The 18,952-nt window shown below is 41.0% G+C and overlaps 1 protein-coding gene across 7 annotated transcripts in view; it reads left to right on the forward strand.

Moving 5' to 3' along the window:
• Positions 1 to 18,952, forward strand: part of LOC128693506 (thrombospondin type-1 domain-containing protein 4) — a 624,956-nt gene that overhangs the window by 545,284 nt on the left and 60,720 nt on the right. For all 7 annotated transcript variants that reach the window (XM_070079710.1, XM_070079712.1, XM_070079711.1 and 4 more), the window contains 3 exons: positions 7,524 to 7,669; positions 16,052 to 16,154; positions 18,224 to 18,326. In XM_070079710.1, coding sequence (XP_069935811.1) covers positions 7,524 to 7,669; positions 16,052 to 16,154; positions 18,224 to 18,326 — 352 coding nt within the window. The remainder of the gene's footprint in view (positions 1 to 7,523; positions 7,670 to 16,051; positions 16,155 to 18,223; positions 18,327 to 18,952) is intronic.

The raw sequence follows: 18,952 nt of genomic DNA on the forward strand, positions 1-18,952 counted from the left end.
GCTCCGTTCAAACTGTAAATAAACCAGAGGGCTCAATCCCTGCTTCAATTAAACAATATGTATTAATTAAAACAAAGGGTTCTATGCCGGCTCCGAGCAAACAGTAAGTAGAATGGGGTCCCTTGACCATCCAATCTTCTCACCAACAAATCAAGAGTGTCCAACGACAGTTCCCTTGATAAAATAAAGAGCTCAATGAAACAAATTGTCACTGGAAAATCTCGGGTCCCTAGAGTCTAATCCTCCAAAGTGTTTCAAGCTCACAAGAAAGGTGGCAGAATTAACTATTATATCCTGCCTGACTTGACTTACAATAAATTGAGACTATAACAATCCTCAAATCTTTTAAATACCTGTACCGTAGTCCTACCATAGAGAATGATTACTCATGGCTGGTGGTAACCGTCTGTGGTATGCAGTGTTGAAGTTCCAATGGTAGATTCGAGATGGAATTGAATCTTCATTCTGTCGAGTTGTATCCTGGCAGGGTCGCCACTTGTGAAGGCATACTCAGCCCTGTAATAACTTCAGACAGTATTACCAAGGCTGGCTCCTCCTCAGGAAAATTAATGAATAGAAAAAGAAATAATAACAGACAAACATAAACACTTTATTATATAGAAAATATAAAATATAAAACACTTAAATATGAAATATTAATCCTACATTAAAGAAAATGAAAAATGAAAAATATAAATGATAACTGAATTCAACGCTAATATATATAGAGGTGTCTGGTGTTGGTGACAGTGTTGAAATCGTAGCCGTTGCTGATGATGGGGGGGGTCGCAGGTGTTGGTTACGACCCACTGGCTAGTTCTTCACAGTATAGCCTTGAGTATTATATCCCGATGACAGGAAAGCAGGTTCTTTACCACTGCAATGATGAGGGGTTACCTCCTGCAATTTCATACAGGTGCACAGGTAATTAAATCCAAAAAGGGGAAGTCTCAGGACGTTAGTCCATCTCCACCAGTTCTTCTCGTTGATTGACAGGTGACCCTCTCTGTCATCCAAGCTGAAAAGATAGACAGGTTACCCACTGCTTAAATAATCACTCTCCATGATAAGTACAATACCTAAAAGATGTGGTGATTATTACAACAGTCAACTTAGAGCAAGGCTGAAAAGACTAAGTTTAATATTGGTCAAAAGTGAAGCTTTCAACCCATAAATCCACTAGAATACAAGGCAGGCATGTACTTACAGTAGTGCTGAGAGCTGTGAGTCTAGTGATTACTGTTTGGACCAGAGCCCCACACGTCACCTTTCGGGGTGGGGGGGGGAAGGAGGAGGGGAAGGGATAGCGGGAGCTAGACTGACCCTACCTTAACAAGCAGCTGGCAGTCAAACTATCACTTTCGGGGTGGGGGAAAAAGGCGGGAATAGCGGGAGCTTGACTTACCCTACCTTAACAAGTAGCCGGCAATGAAACTATTGTTACTATATACTCCCTTGCTACTCCTATCTATTGAACTTTTCCCTCACTATATATATATATATATATATATATATATATATATATATATATATATATATATATATATATATATATATATATATATATATATATATATTTATATATGCAAAACAACCACTGTGAAAGAATAAGGAAATTCCAAGCACTCTCGTGACTACTCATATTATCAAGGAACAATAAAAGTGATGCATCACATCCCACAACAAAGCAACACCTGATGCACGACTCATAAGAAAGAGAACATTGCAGCAGGCCAGCTGGCACAACTAGACAGGTTCTTCACGCAACCCACAAACTATTCTACCCAAGAATTAAGATTTATTATTTGTCCAATGTATTACTAAATTCTTCCCAAATTCTATTAATTATAAATGGATCTAATTTACATAAACCAAAGGAAATATTCATATTACTCTCAAAACTGCTTTTTATGAAACAAGATTCAATTATATTCCTGTCGACCATGGACTTGCTTGATACAACTTTCTCAACTTTTTAAAAATCAATTGGATGGTTAAAATCTCTCACATGAATAAATAGAGCATTGGAATCTTGTCCAGTTCTAATGCTATATTTATGTTGTTTTAATCTTAGTTCGAGACTTTTACCGGTTTGATCGTAATAAACTTTATCGCAAATTTTACAAGGAATCTTATAGACACATGCGTCAGCATTTTGGAGGGAATTCTTTAACAAAAGTTTTTTTTTACTGTATCAAGATTTTTAAATAAAACTTTGATATTAAAAGTCTTAGGAAGAGAAGGCATATCAACCAAGTTTTCATGGTAAGGGAGAACCAACATATTTTTAGTTGAATAAGGTTGGTTGTCCCTTTTTGGATTGTAAAAAGTATTTCTAGCAATTTTAAAAGATTTATCACTTTTATTATTCCTTGATAATGTGAGTAGTCACGAAAGCGCTTGGAATTTCATTATTCTTTCACAGTGGTTGTTCTGCATATTCTGAAATCGCCTGTTTACTGTGATCTTATTGCATATATATATATATATATATATATATATATATATATATATATATATATTATATATATATATATATATATATATATATATATAGATATATTATATATAGATATAGATATATTATATATAGATATATATTTTCAACAGGTCGGCCGTCTCCCACCGAGGCAGGGTGACCCAAAAAAGAAAGAAAATCCCCAAAAAAGAAAATACTTTCATCATCATTCAACACTTTCACCACACTCACACATTATCACTGCTTTTGCAGAGGTGCTCAGAATACAACAGTTTAGAAGCATATACGCATAAAGATACACAACATATCCCTCCAAACTGCCAATATCCCAAACCCCTCCTTTAAAGTGCAGGCATTGTACTTCCCATTTCCAGGACTCAAGTCCGACTATATGAAAATAACCGGTTTCCCTGAATCCATTCACTAAATATTATCCTGCTCACACTCCAACAGATCGTCAGGTCCCAAGTATCATTCGTCTCCATTCACTCCTATCTAACACACTCATGCACGCTTGCTGGAAGTCCAAGCCCCTCGCCCACAAAACCTCCTTTACTCCCTCTTTCCAACCCTTTCGAGGACGACCCCTACCCCTCCTTCCTTCCCCTATAGATTTATATGCTTTCCATGTCATTCTACTTTGATCTGTTCTCTCTAAATGACCAAACCACCTCAACAACCCCTCTTCTGCCCTCTCACTAATACTTTCATTAACTCCACACTTTCTCCTAATTTCCACACTCCGAATTTTCTGCATAATATTTACACCACACATTGCCCTTAGACAGGACATCTCCACTGCCTCCAACTGTCTCCTCGCTGCTGCATTTACCACCCAAGCTTCACATCCATATAAGAGTGTTGGTACTACTATATTTTCATACATTCCCTTCTTTGCCTCCATTTAACGTTTTTTGACTCCACATATACCTCAATGCACCACTCACCTTTTTTCCCTCATCAATTCTATGATTAATCTCATCCTTCATAAATCCATCCGCCGACACGTCAACTCCCAAGTATCTGAAAACATTCACTTCTTCCATACTCCTCCTCCCCAATTTGATATCCAATTTTTCTTTATCTAAATCATTTGATACCCTCATCACCTTACTCTTTTCTATGTTCACTTTCAACTTTCTACCTTTACACACATTCTCAAACTCATCCACTAACCTTTGCAATTTTTCTTTAGAATCTCCCATAAGCACAGTATCATCAGGAAAAAGTAACTGTGTCAATTCCCATTTTGAATTTGATTCCCCATAATTTAATCCCACCCCTCTCCCGAACACCCTAGCATTTACTTCTTTTACAACCCCATCTATAAATATATTAAACAACCATGGTGACATTACACATCCCTGTCTAAGACCTACTTTTACCGGGAAGTAATCTCCCTCTCTTCTACACACCCTAACCTGAGCCTCACTATCCTCATAAAAGCTCTTTACAGCATTTAATAACTTACCACCTATTCCATATACTTGCAACATCTGCCACATTGCTCCTCCATGCACTCTATCATATGCCTTTTCTAAATCCATAAATGCAATAAAAACTTCCCTACCTTTATCTAAATACTGTTCACATATATGCTTAAATGTAAACACTTGATCTACACATCCCCTACCCACTCTGAAGCCTCCCTGCTCATCCGCAATCCTACATTCTGTATATATATATATATATATATATATATATATATATATATATATATATATATATATATATATATATATATATATATATATATATATATATCCGTGTCAGCGGATGGGTCTATGATAGATGAAGTGAATCATAGAATTGATGAGGGGAAAAGGGTGAGTGGAGACAAAGAACTTTGTCCTTGGAGGCAAAGAGGGGAATGTATGAGAGTATAGTTTTACCAACGCTCTTATATGGGTGTGAAGCATGGGTGATGAATGTTGCAGCGAGGAGAAGGCTGGTGGCAGTGGAGATGTCATGTCTGAGGGCAATGTGTGGTGTGAATATAATGCAAAGAATTCGTAGTTTGGAAGTTAGGAGGAGGTGCGGGATTACCAAAACTGTTGTCCAGAGGGCTGAGGAAGGGTTGTTGAGGTGGTTCGGACATGTAGAGAGAATGGAGCGAAACAGAATGACTTCAAGAGTGTATCCGTCTGTAGTGGAAGGAAGGCGGGGTAGGGGTCGGCCTAGGAAAGGTTGGAGGGAGGGGGTAAAGGAGGTTTTGTGTGCGAGGGGCTTGGACTTCCAGCAGGCATGCGTGAGCGTGTTTGATAGGAGTGAATGGAGACAAATGGTTTTTAATACTTGACGTGCTGTTGGAGTGTGAGCAAAGTAACATTTATGAAGGGGTTCAGGGAAACCGGCAGGCCGGACTTGAGTCCTGGAGATGGGAAGTACAGTGCCTGCACTCTGAAGGAGGGGTGTAAATGTTGCAGTTTAAAAACTGTAGTGTAAAGCACCCTTCTGGCAAGACAGTGATGGAGTGAATGATGGTGAAAGTTTTTCTTTTTCGGGCCACCCTGCCTTGGTGGGAATCGGCCAGTGTGATAATAAAAAAAATAATAAAATATATATATATTATATATATATATATATTATAAATATATATATATATATATATATATATATATATATATATATATATATATATATATACATAATATTTTTGTGAAACTATTTTAGAATTTAAATTAATCTAGATGTTCGGGTGAATATAACTCTAATGACAAATGTAGAGGCAACAACTTGAAACCTCACGCAATAACTGTTTTGATGAAAAAAATGTCAGTTTGTTAGTATTTTGATTGAAATTTCCTATACCCGCTAATTTACAGAGATTTATTAGGTTCTTACTAGCTCCTCTTCCGATTTTTTTTTCTCCTGTGCTCCTTGTCAGAACATCTAGTATTTTTTTGCAGCATCAGAATTCCCGGACAGTATTGTATTTTATGAAGCGTTAAACGCATGTGGGGTCATTCAGCGTAAGTGGTGGAGGCTCCATGCTCGTTGGCCAGTCAGGATTAATGTAAGCATTAAAGCCAGGTGGCGAGTCAAGAGTGAAATTTAGTGATAAATAATGCACAGAACTGACACTGTTCTCTGGTTTAGTTAGAAAATAACATTTTAGCTATCTTGGCAAAAAAAAGTACTGTACACTGTAGTAAATAACAAATTAATTAAACATGGGAAAGAGAGGCGGATGGGGGTTCCTATCAAGGTTTCTTCACCAGTAAACCTACCAGTTCTTGTAATTAGTGTATATGCTGTGAACTTGTTGCTGTGATCTAGCTCCTGTTGATGATCTGCTGTACCATAGCTGCTGTGATCTAGCTCCTGTTGATGATCTGCTGTATCATAGCTGCTATGATCTAGCTCCCGTTGATGATCTGCTGTATCATAGCTGCTATGATCTAGCTCCCGTTGATGATCTGCTGTACCATAGCTGTTGTGATCTAGCTCCTGTTGAAGATCTGCTGTACCATAGCTGTAGTGATCTAGCTCCTGTTGAAGATCTGCTATACCATAGCTGCTGTGATCTAGCTCCTGTTGAAGATCTGCTGTGCCATAGCTGCTGTGATCTAGTTGTCCTCTGAGTGCCTAACTACAGTGTGTTAAATTACGTTTGGCTATCCTAAATAAATTTGTGTTTACTTATAAACACCACCATTAACAAAATGCATAAATGATAGTAGTAGGTTTATATGTTTAACAATTCGCAAACGGGCGAAATTATTTACAAACATTATTTCTTCCCACAGCAGGATTCGAACCTGCACACACTGCATCAAAAAACGCAATACTTTAACCACACAACCAGACCCCAGATTGCTTTAAAGATCCTCTTTTAATCGTAATCACATTTTAAGTATTTTTATTACCCCGGCATTTAAAATCTTAATACCAGAGTATTGATAATATCTGAAATAGTATCTAGGGCAAGATTCACAGGACTATTTACATATGTGAATGAATATATGCGTTACACAGGCCATTCCAAGATTTTTTCCGTATGATAACTGATATAATCTTCCGATGGGCTTTAGAATTTTAACACTCATGAATCTTCCTTAGAAGGTTAACATTGTTAATGGAGTGTGTAGATAATATTTTGACACTTGTAATCACGAAATGGTTAGGGACTCTTGATCCAAGGAATTGAACTTATCCTGCCATTGCTGTAATCGAATTTGAATACATCACATTCCATAGGCACTGTGTGATTAAAATACAGCAATTGTGAACAGCATTAATCTTTAATGGCTTATTCTTCTTATGAAGTGGATCGAAAATTTCTTAGCTTTGGGCTGTGTAGGTGCAGGTTGTGTTGGATTGTGCGAGGCAAGTGGAGGCGGCCTTTTCTGGTCGGTTTAAACTTTTAATGCTGATGTATTTTCCTCAGTGGAAGCTTTGCCTTAATTTTATGTTGTGTAATTTTTATTAACCGAATTTGTTTGTGTGAAATATCTAGAGAACGTCTCTTGCGATCAAAAATAAAACAGTGTTTGACCTGTTTGGATTTTCCTACGTTAAAATTTCATAATGTTCATTCTGTAAATCTTACTTGACTACTTCACAGACCTCTAATGTAGGTTTTGATTACGTGTAGAGTCTTGACTACTTCACAGACCTCTGTTGTTGAGTTTCCATAATTCACAGAAAAAGTGTAATATAAAATTATCTAAAGCTTTGAAAATTCTTAGGTAAATTAAGCTGTTCACTATCACATAATTTTTTTCATGCTGCTAGTTACTTTTAATGCTGAATAAAATATGGTTTATTACACTTTATTTAGCGTTTCTTTTCTAGCGGTGGAGGAGCGAAGCTTCATGTGAATCTAATCACTGCATGTTTTTGAAAACTACTTTGTAAAACCCTTGATAAACCATACCACAGGCGGGGATAGAAGACGCAATCGTGTCATTACGATTTCGTGAGACACCCTTGATGATTGGGTTTACACTGTGGTATTAATGTTACACCCCTCATGACTGATATTGTATCTCTGGAGCCTGGTGTTACACCCCTGATGACTATAGTTTTGATTTCCTTGCAGGTCCATCGCATGGTGGTGGAGCGGCTACAGCTGCAGGCTGGGTCTCGGGGTGGTAGGTGGGGCGAGTGGTCTGCCTGGACTCCCTGTTCTCGCTCCTGTGGTGGTGGTGTCTCCATACAGTCCCGGGAGTGTCTTATGGAACCCAGGTGAGTTACCCTCTTCCCTACATGGCCATAGTGTCTGCAATTATATCCAACACTGTTTATAGTTACGGGGATTATCTCTCCCGCGGTCAGTTCTTTATATACTGGGTCCACTATATGTATATATACTACACGTTTCACTGTTAATTCTACTCCTCTTGCCCATGTACTATAGCTGACATAGCGTGTACCCCAACTGACCTGTCCTCCATATAGCCGTTATATTGCTAGCCCGGAACGTGTATACTTGTGCTCCGTATCTTGTACTTCTGTGTAAAGATGATAATCTTACGTCCGAGAATAAAATTACTTAAACCTTTCATATAACCCGGTTAACAGGTACCAAATATGTAATGTTACAACAACATTTAGGAAAAGAAATTCAGAAGGAAAATATACGAGAAATGGTAGTGTGTGAAGTCAGCAAAGTGTGTGTGTGTGCCTGAATTTGTGACAGTACTGGGTAGAGCGTCCGGCTCACAACCAAGTTCACTCCTTTTCAATTCCCAAGCGAGACGAGAAGAATAGGCAAGTTCCTTACATCTACTGTCCCTGTTCAAGTAACATTAAATAGGTACCTAAAATTTAGTCAGCTGTTATGGGTCGTGTCCCAGGGACGAGAGCCCAAGGATGAAATCGGAAATATGCCACACTGCTTAGCTTTCGTGGGTTATCCTGCGATATTTACCCTCCGATATTAATAATTTAAAGTCTTCTACTTTCCTTGTCAGTTATAACCAAGTCGTTGGTCTAGTGTTAACTACAGGAGAAGCAATTAGTATATTCTTGACATATAATGGCTTCTGGATCTGAGATGAGGAAACCATCTTAATATCAAATTAATAAACGGAGAGACAGAAAAACCGAGACTGGAAATAGAGTAGCCGATGAGTGGAACAATCTGCCTTGTAGGGTTATTGAAGCTAAAACTATGAGTACTGTCATTGCCAACAAGCCCTCAAGGGAGATTCCTTCATGCTGGTGAAGGGCTCATGATCTAGGGAATTAGATCTGCGCTCCACTTCCCTGAATTAAGCCTGAATGCCTTCCATCTCCCCATCCCCCTACGGGTTTAGCACTCCTCAATAATAATAATAATAATAATAATAATAATAATAATAATAATAATAATGTCATTGGCAACAGCTTGGAAATAAATATTTGAAGACGGTAAAGCTGCCCAACTATATGGAATGATGTTTGAGATTACTTCAGGGGAGTTTTCAAAGTCTTTCCTTGTGTGGTGTCCTTGTATCCTTCATGGTTAAGCACAGAGCTCAAAACTATATCAGAAGCAAGAGAAAGACGGTTAGTCTGACATAAATGTGCTGTAAGATACGGTAAAAAAAATTCTGCCCACTTCCAATACGAAACATTTCAGCCACAAAATCGAGTAGAGTGAAATTCTGATTACACACAAAAACGCCGCCTTTTATAAGAGAAAATCATTGTACTGATAAAGACACTTATGTGCAATTCAGATAAATTATGAGAGGAAACATTTTCTACGAATGGCTTCTTCAGGCAGAATAATTAAAACTGACGGATTTTAGCCTTTATTATGTTTCCATAGCATAGTCGGTAGAGCAGCGAGCTTCCAAACCTTTGCTCCAAGAATTCCTGCAATCCATGAAATTTTTTTAACAGCTTACCACACACACACACACACACACACACACACACACACACACACACACACACACTTATATTATATATATATCATGTGTGTGCGCGTGTGTATATGCAAAACAACCACTCTGAAAGAATAGTGAAATTCAAAGCGCTTTCGTGACTTCTCACATAGTTCCTTGATAATGTGAGAAGTCACGAAAGCGCTTGGAATTTCGCTATTCGTTCACAGTGGTTGTTTTGCATATTTTGATATCACCTGTTTACTGTGATCTTATTGCATGCATATATACAGTACATATATATATATATACATACATATATATATATATATATATATATATATATATATATATATATATATATATATATATATATATATATATATATATATATATATATATATATATATATATGCGCGCACATATGTATGTGATGTGTGTGTAATGTTGTCTTTGGAGACGACGTTCCTCTTCTAGGATGGGGCAGCCATCTTCACGATAAACAGTCCAACTTTCACATAAACTAATGTCAAGTGACAAACGATATGGAGACAATAATGGCTTTGACTGCAGCAGGAGCATAAATGGTAAGGTCTGTAATTATGTGTGCTTGACCTGTGAGGCTCAGTAGTTTCTTAACCCACACGACCTCCCGTGACCTCTAACAGTTATTTACACCACTGGACAACACGCACGTTACTTATAATGACACCCAGCCCTTACGACGACAACACCCAGCTTGGCGATTACGACACACTAGCGACGAGGGAACCCAGCCTGGCGACGACAACATTAAGGACTGTCGTTGCAAACAATTCTGCCCCTTCAACAATGAGACCCAACCCTGGCGACGACGGCATTCAGTCCTGGCGACGACAGACGACCAGAAAACGACACATACCAAGTAAGAAAGCGATACCCATCTCAACGAGGACAGCCAGCCTAGCGTGACAGCACAAGCCAAGAGATACACAGACCGCAGCTGTACTATGAAGTATTCACTGTTGGAACATGTCCCTCGGACAGCGAACTCGTGTCAAGGCTCGAAGAATGTTGCTGGTCTGGTCGGTTCGGTGTACTACATGTTTTTACCTACCTTCAGCATCAGTGATACATGCACCGGTATACCTGAATAAATTAACAGCATGCAGTAGTGTATCACGATTTTTCTGAATAGGAAGTGGCCAGGACTTTTCTGAGGTCAGCCATAGTTCTCTTTGATTCCTCTTGTCATCTTTCCCCAGTTCTTCTCCATCTTATCTTTAGCTGGTATTGCTTCTTCTTGTCATCCTTCTCCAGTTCTGTTCCATCTTATCTCTGCCTAGACCTTATTCATCTTGTCATCTTTCTGCAGTCGTGCTCCATCAGCTCCCTCAGGAGGCGCCTCCCTCCCTGCCTTTGTGAGGTGAGGAACCCGGGACGCCATTGTAGTATTCCCCCTGCTCATACCCCATTAATGGGGGAATGAATGGCCGCTGATTGGCGGGTGTGAGGGTGGGGCAGAGGAAGTAGATAATGGGACGTGTGTGAAGTATTGGCTAGTATTTTGCCTCCTGCTGTGTCGACCTACTGTGTTGACCTACTGTGTTGCTGCCTCCTGCTGTGTTGACTTTCTGTGTTGCTGCCTCCTGCTGTGTTGACCTACTGTGTTGCTGTCTCCTACTGTGTTGACCTACTGTATTGCTGCCTACTGCTGTGCTGACCTGCCGTATTATTGTCTGGTGCTGTGATCCGTGGTGCTCCCTACTGCTCTTTTGACCCGCTGTGTTGACCTATGTTCCAGCCTCCTACTATTGATTCTTCCTGTACTGCTGCGTTAATAAGTTGTATTGCTGCCTACATACTGTATTCAGAGAAGCAGCTGCAAAGCAGAAGGAACTAACCAGGGAAGCAGCAGAGATAAGCAAGCGTTGATTTAATAACAAGTATGGCAAGAGTTCAAAGGGTTAGAAAAGATCTACACCAGTCATTTGTAGGTTCAGAACTGAAGCACGGCACCCGTAGGCCCACACTTTTTTATATTCTTAGGCAAGCGCCAAACCCACAAGGATCATACAAAACCAGGGAAATATGAAGCAATCATACATGATGACAAGAGGGGGAATTGCGTTTTCCGGTCGGAAACTTCCTCTACCACTGATGGGCATATTCAAATTATTTTTTTTTGTGACCCCGTGAATCAATTTAATGTTGGTTGGACCTTACTCATAGATGACCTGAATTATATACAGCAGGTTACTTGATACCGGTATTCTGCAAATATAAAATCACAATTGACATATTTGATACTGAAGACACAAGAATGAGTATATAACGACTCTTAACATGAAATTAAGAAGATTTGATAAGTATGGAGAGCAAAACAAGATTATTAAATAATATAAACGTGACCAACAACACTCGTATACATGTCGATGACATTAAGGTCCGAGGAAATTCACACGAGTGCTTAATTAAGAGACCAACAAGAAGACCTACATAAATCTCTTGGCTAAGTTATTATTAAAATTATCCATTATGAAGTGGAATATGCAATGGTACTAGTTATATTTTGTGCAAATAAGAGCTATTTCGGCAACCTAATGTTATCCAACCTAATGTAAACCTTAATTTCTGGGTTCGGTTAAGTTGGGATAAGTTTGGCTAAGTTGGTTATCCACTTAATATTGGAAATTTCACCCAATAAACTATCGGTAAACTCAAAAACCTCGGCCCAAAGTACATGTTACTCAACTTCTCATATCAACTAGAAATATTAAATGCAGTAAGTTTTATGTTCGCATTATAAAAATACAAATACATGTCAACTAAAGGACAGAAAAGGGGAAAGAAAAGTGCACTGGTGAGGGGCTGGTGATCTCAGAAACTGGAGCCACCCCTCACTATCCTCTGATCACACTTGATTACCTCCTATTCACCAAGTCATATGTGTGACCCTTAAGGGTTAAGCACTTACCAATAATAATTAAGAATAATTAATAATAATAGTCAAATTGTATAAAGTGTCAGTGATAGTTGGAAGGGATCTAAAATTTTCACACGTAAATGTACGAAAAAAGTCAAGAGACCGCAAAAGCTCATATTTATAAGCTTAAGTATTAAAGAGGAAATATTATTTTTCAACTTTTTCGCGCTCTTAAGGCTACCTGCATGCAAGTATGTCCGCATACATTCAAGAGAATATATGCGGACATACATTCTCTCGAATGTATAGAGAGGTATGATAAAGGTGTTCTCGCAGTGTTGAAACACTTCTTCCTTGTTTTCTCCAAATGATGATGATAATACAATAGGTGTCTGTAAGTCTTTGAAATAATTTCCTCACTGTGCAATGCTCTTTCACCGTTGCATGATAAAGTAAATTATCTAGCGAGGTGACACAAGTTACCAGCCGAATCTTTTGAACGTTAACTAAATTTTTAGATTTATCAGACTTGGCAATAATATCGAGAGAAATAGAGTAGAACAACTTTAAAAGTAAGACAAAATAAAAATATAAACTTTAATAACAATCTATATTTCTATCTAAAAGGGCAGGTAACACTACCTAATTTTAATATCATATAAATGTCCTGTATTTGAGGAGAAAATTATTAATCTTGAAAACTTACTAACTCTAAAAATATTTTATTTTTACAGTGTTGTTCATGTGCTCAGATCACCTGTACCTCTCTCACTCACCTGTACCTCTCTCACTCACCTGTACCTCTCTCACTCACCTGTACCTCTCTCACTCACCTGTACCTCTCTCACTCACCTGTACCTCTCTCACTCACCTGTACCTCTCTCACTCACCTCTCTCACTCACCTGTACCTCTCTCACTCACCTGTACCTCTCTCACTCACCTGTACCTCTCTCACTCACCTGTACCTCTCTCACTCACCTGTACCTCTCTCACTCACCTGTACCTCTCTCACTCACCTGTACCTCTCTCACTCACCTGTACCTCTCTCACTCACCTGTACCTCTCTCACTCACCTGTACCTCTCTCACTCACCTGTACCTCTCTCACTCACCTGTACCCCTCTCACTCACCTGTACCTCTCTCACTCACCTGTACCTCTCTCACTCACCTGTACCTCTCTCACTCATCTGTACCTCTCTCACTCACCTGTACCTCTCTCACTCACCTGTACCTCTCTCACTCACCTGTACCTCTCTCACTCACCTGTACCTCTCTCACTCATCTGTACCTCTCTCACTCACCTGTACCTCTCTCACTCACCTGTACCTCTCTCACTCACCTGTACCTCTCTCACTCACCTGTACCTCTCTCACTCACCTGTACCTCTCTCACTCACCTGTACCTCTCTCACTCACCTACACCTCTCTCACAGTTCTCACTCACCTACACCTCTCCCACAGTTCTCACTCACCTACACCTCTCCCACAGTTCTCACTCACCTACACCTCTCCCACAGTTCTCACTCACCTACACCTCTCCCACAGTTCTCACTCACCTACACCTCTCCCACAGTTCTCACTCACCTACACCTCTCCCACAGTTCTCACTCACCTGCACCTCTCCCACAGTTCTCACTCACCTGCACCTCTCCCACAGTTCTCGCTCACCTGCACCTTTCCCACAGTTCTCACTCACCTGCACCTCTCCCACAGTTCTCACTCACCTGCACCTTTCCCACAGTTCTCACTCACCTGCACCTCTCCCACAGTTCTCACTCACCTGTACCTCTCCCACAGTTCTCACTCACCTGCACCTCTCCCACAGTTCTCACTCACCTGCACCTTTCCCACAGTTCTCACTCACCTACATCTCTCCCACAGTTCTTACTCACCTGCACCTGTCCCACAGTTCTCACTCACCTGCACCTCACAGTTCTCACTCACCTACACCTCTCCCAGTTCTCACTCACCCACAGTTCTCACTCACCTCACCTCTCCCACAGTTCTCACTCACCTACACCTCCCACAGTTCTCACTCACCTACACCTCCCACAGTTCTCACTCACCTGTACCTCTCCCACAGTTCTCACTCACCTGCACCTCTCCCACAGTTCTCACTCACCTGTTCTCACTCACCTACATCTCTCCCACAGTTCTCACTCACCTGCACCTCTCCCACAGTTCTCACTCACCTACACCTCTCCCACAGTTCTTACTCACCTGCACCTCTCCCACAGTTCTCACTCACCTGCACCTCTCTCACAGTTCTCACTCACCTACACCTCTCTCACAGTTCTTATTTCCCTACACTCTCCCACAGTTCTTACTCACCTGCACCTCTCCCACAGTTCTCACTCACCTGCACCTCTCTCACAGTTCTCACTCACCTACACCTCTCCCAGTTCTCACTCACCTGCACCTCTCTCAGTTCTCACTCACCTACACCTCTCCCACAGTTCTCACTCACCTACACCTTTCCCACAGTTCTCACTCACCTACACCTCTCCCACAGTTCTCACTCACCTGCACCTCTCCCACAGTTCTCACTCACCTGCACCTCTCCCACAGTTCTCACTCACCTGCACCTTTCCCACAGTTCTCACTCACCTACACCTCTCCCACAGTTCTCACTCACCTGCACCTCTCCCACAGTTCTCACTCACCTGCACCTCTCCCACAGTTCTCACTCACCTGCACCTCTCCCACAGTTCTCACTCACCTGCACCTCTCCCACAGTTCTCACTCACCTGCACCTCTCCCACAGTTCTCACTCACCTGCACCTCTCCCACAGTCCTCACTCAACCTATATTCTTCCAGATTTCCCGTGTACACTCTGTAAATTTAAAACTGTTTTGGTCACCATTAAAACGTTGTCTTAATAAGGTGTTCATTCTGTCTTGGTGTATGTTATGTGGTCAATGCGTATATTTCATGTGAACCGAATGGTTGCCTATGTTGTCCTGAAGAATAAATAAACAGTAACAATTAAATAGGACATCTGAGTACATATCTTCGTAAACAGAGACAAATAAAGCCAAAGACAGATTAGGGTAAGTCACCATGAGTTGTTTTTTACTAATATTTTAGCTCTGTTGAAAAATCATTTTAATAAATATGAGCAAACCAGGAACTAACAGCTTAAGATTACTGCTAACGTCCCTATTACAAACTTTATATTATAGCGGATTTTATCATGCAGCTTCTCTAATACAGAAGCTTTCCTCTTACATGTGGCACTAGGAGAATCTGTCCAGTCAGTCTGCTCAGAATTTTCTGATATTGCAACAATAAAGCACGGGAATTATAGATGTTCATGACACAGTGAATTATGGTGGATAACTTATAAAATAAGTAAAACCTACATCATACTTTTCTGCTTTGATTTTTTATCTTGATTTTTTTTGGTTTGCAAATTAGTACATTGTACAAACTAAGATTTTAAATGAAGAAAATGGAGAGACCATTCGCACTGCATTCAACTATAACTCCTGTTACACAACCTCCCTCCCAAAACTTACCTCACATACACACACCCTTCCCCACAGCATCTCTCCTCCACAGCCTGCTTTTTCTCTCAGTCTCCCTTTCCCACAACCTACCTTTCCTACAGCCTCCCTTCTATATAGCTTCCTTCTTTCTGTAAACTTCTATTTTCCCCTCTCCAGAAAAAAATAAACCCGCAGCTGCCCCCTATACGTTCACCCAAATTTAACTTACACGAAATCTCTCTCTCTCACACACACACATTCACCCACCACAAACAATAGACCAAGTGTCTATCGACAAGTGCCTTTGACATTTGGTAACTAACAAATACACAGCTTCTGATCTCAGCTGTGTGATTGCAGGCAGGGGAGTCTGAGAAGCAGAAGCAGACGGCGGGCGTCGAGAGAGACTGGTGGCAGCCGTTGTGTAGGACTCTACAAGCGCTTCCAACTGTGTAACACTCAGGTACTGTGGGCTGATGCTTGTGGAGTGACTGTACAGGTGGTCATTGTAGGGAGATAGGTGTAAAATGACTGTGAGGGCAGTTTTTTTTTTTTTTTTTGGGGGGGGGGGGGGGGGAGGGGGGAGGTGTGGAATGACTGTGGTAGCACTGGTGGTGGTAGTAGGGTTAACAGCTGTGCAGTGGTTCTGGTGTTGGTGGTGGCAGAGAATGAGCGGTGGATGACTATAGTGTGGTCGTGGAAATGGAGGTTGCGTGAATAGCTAAGGCGTCGTAGTGAAGGTGATCTTGTGGATGGTAGTGTTGTGGTGAAGGAGGTCTTGTGGATGGTAGTGGAGTAGTGGTGAAGGAGGTCTTGTGGATGGTAGTGGAGTAGTGGTGAAGGTCTTGTGGATGGTAGTGGAGTAGTGGTGAAGGAGGTCTTGTGGATGGTAGTGCTGTGGTGAAGGAGGTCTTGTGGATAGTAGTGGAGTGGTGGTGAAGGTCTTGTGGATGTTAGTAGAGTGGTGGTGGTGAGAAAAGCCTTGTGGATGGTAGTGGAGTGGTGGTGAAGGAGGTCTTGTGGATGGTAGTGGAGTGGTGGTGAAGGAGGTCTTGTGGATGGTAGTGGAGTGGTGGTGAAGGAGGTCTTGTGGATGGTAGTGGAGTGGTGGTGAAGGTCTTGTGGATGTTAGTAGAGTGGTGGTGGTGAGAAAAGCCTTGTGGATGGTAGTGGAGTGGTGGTGAAGGAGGTCTTGTGGATGGTAGTGGAGTGGTGGTGAAGGAGGTCTTGTGGATGGTAGTGGAGTGGTGGTGAAGGAGGTCTTGTGGATGGTAGTGGAGTGGTGATAAAGGAGGTCTTGTGGATAGTAGTGGAGTGGTGGAGTGGTGGCGAAGGAGGTCTTGTGGATGGTAGTGGAGCGGTGGTGAAGGTCTTGTGGATGTTAGTAGAGTGGTGGTGGTGAAAGAGGTCTTGTGGATGGTAGTGGAGGGGTGGTGGTGAAGGAGGTCTTGTGGATGGAAGTGGAGTTGTGGGGAAGGAGGTCTTGTGAATAGTAGTGGAGTGGTGGTGAAGGAGGTCTCGTGGATGGTAGTGGAGTTGTGGTGAAGGAGGTCTTGTGAATAGTAGTGGAGTGGTGGTGAAGGAGGTCTTGTGAATAGTAGTGGAGTGGTGGTGAAGGAGGTCTCGTGGATGGTAGTGGAGTGGTGGTGAAAGAGGTCTTGTGAATGGTAGTGGAGTGGTGAAGAACGTAGGGATGGGTACTGGCGATGATCATGTGACCCCAGGCCTTACCTTATCTTAAACATAACATTATAGCTTATGTTACGCTATAATTCGTACCATAAAGAAGCCACAGTGTGTATTTAAGTGTGGCGAAGGTGGGTCTGGCGATACTCATTACAGTATCGTCTGGCAGAGCTATCACTTGTCGCCAGTGATATGTGGCCAGGCACACCCTAAGTAAGTTTAGCACATGTGCCATCGTCGCCAGACTGACATGTCTCAGTAAATGTCAGTGGTATTGGCCGATTATGGCACAGTCTATGGCACTATGGCACCGTCGATTGTAACACACCAACTCCCTCCACACAGCAGTGATACTATCTTGGTCGCTAAGCAGTACTAATAGCAGCTTCGACTTATGCTCATTTGAATACGTGAGATGTAAATATTATGTCTTGTGTTTATGTACTAGTCAAAGCACATGAATAGTGAATGGATGTTGTTTGTGTTCTAATGCTGGGGTTTAATGTGATGTGGATAGTATTTTGTGGTGTGTATAGTGTTATTCTGCATATGTTGTGTGTAGTGTCTTGTGTTTGCATTCTTATGTCGATGTTTAGTATGTTTTGAAGAGTAGCATGGTGTTGTGTATAGCAGTACCGTGATGGTTCTGTTATGTTGTGTAATGAGAATTGTAAGGTACTGTAATAGTGCTGAGACTGATATATGCTGTGGGTGGTATATCACGTGAGGGTGCTGTTATTTGTAAATCATGTTGTGAAGGTATTGTGGGTACTATATAATGTTCATATGGTATGGTAATACCGACAGGTATAAAGTGGATCATTAAGACTGTTGACTGTTATGCAGGTGTGTGGCCCCGGGTACTCAGACTACAGGAGGGAACAGTGTGCATCTTTCAACAAAACACCCTTCAACCGTCGTTTCTACACCTGGGAGCCTTACTACGACAGTAAGTACCGTACACTTGATGGATACCATACCTCCACGACTATGGGTAAGGGAAGAAGAAACGAAACGATAAAATTGTAAAAGTATTTACATTAATACGGGAAGTGCAATGACTATATGGCTTTGAGTAGCATGTGATAATAGCAAGTTTTTTGAAGTAAAGGTCGATATGTTATTAATGAAATGAACTTATTTCAACTTCCTTCAGTCTATCTTGCAACTAGACAAATATTTTCTTTCAAGCACTCACTATTAATCTGTAATTGTTTCAAAAAAGAAGAGTAGTTGCAGAACAGATACATAATATGCAGGGAGGGCATTTATTGAGACGTTTCGCACATGGCACAGGCTTCTTCCCAAAAAGTTGTCGCATCTCTAAATAAGCTCTTTAAGCGCTTATCTGGTGACAACAACTTTCAATAATTATAGCCCCTGTCGTAGTGGGTGACTGTTTTGCTCAGTTTTTAGAAGCGACAATGTGGGATAATATAACAAAGGTGTAACTCTGTCGATACAACGTTTGTTCCTTTACGTTCATTTCGAAATAAGCTTTGTTTGTATTAAAAATTAACAACCTTCAAAATAAATTTATAGTTGTTTGTTATAAGGTTGCAGCAAATGATATAT

The sequence above is a fragment of the Cherax quadricarinatus genome, unplaced genomic scaffold, assembly GCF_038502225.1.
Source record: "Cherax quadricarinatus isolate ZL_2023a unplaced genomic scaffold, ASM3850222v1 Contig5, whole genome shotgun sequence".
Lineage (NCBI taxonomy): Eukaryota > Metazoa > Arthropoda > Malacostraca > Decapoda > Parastacidae > Cherax > Cherax quadricarinatus.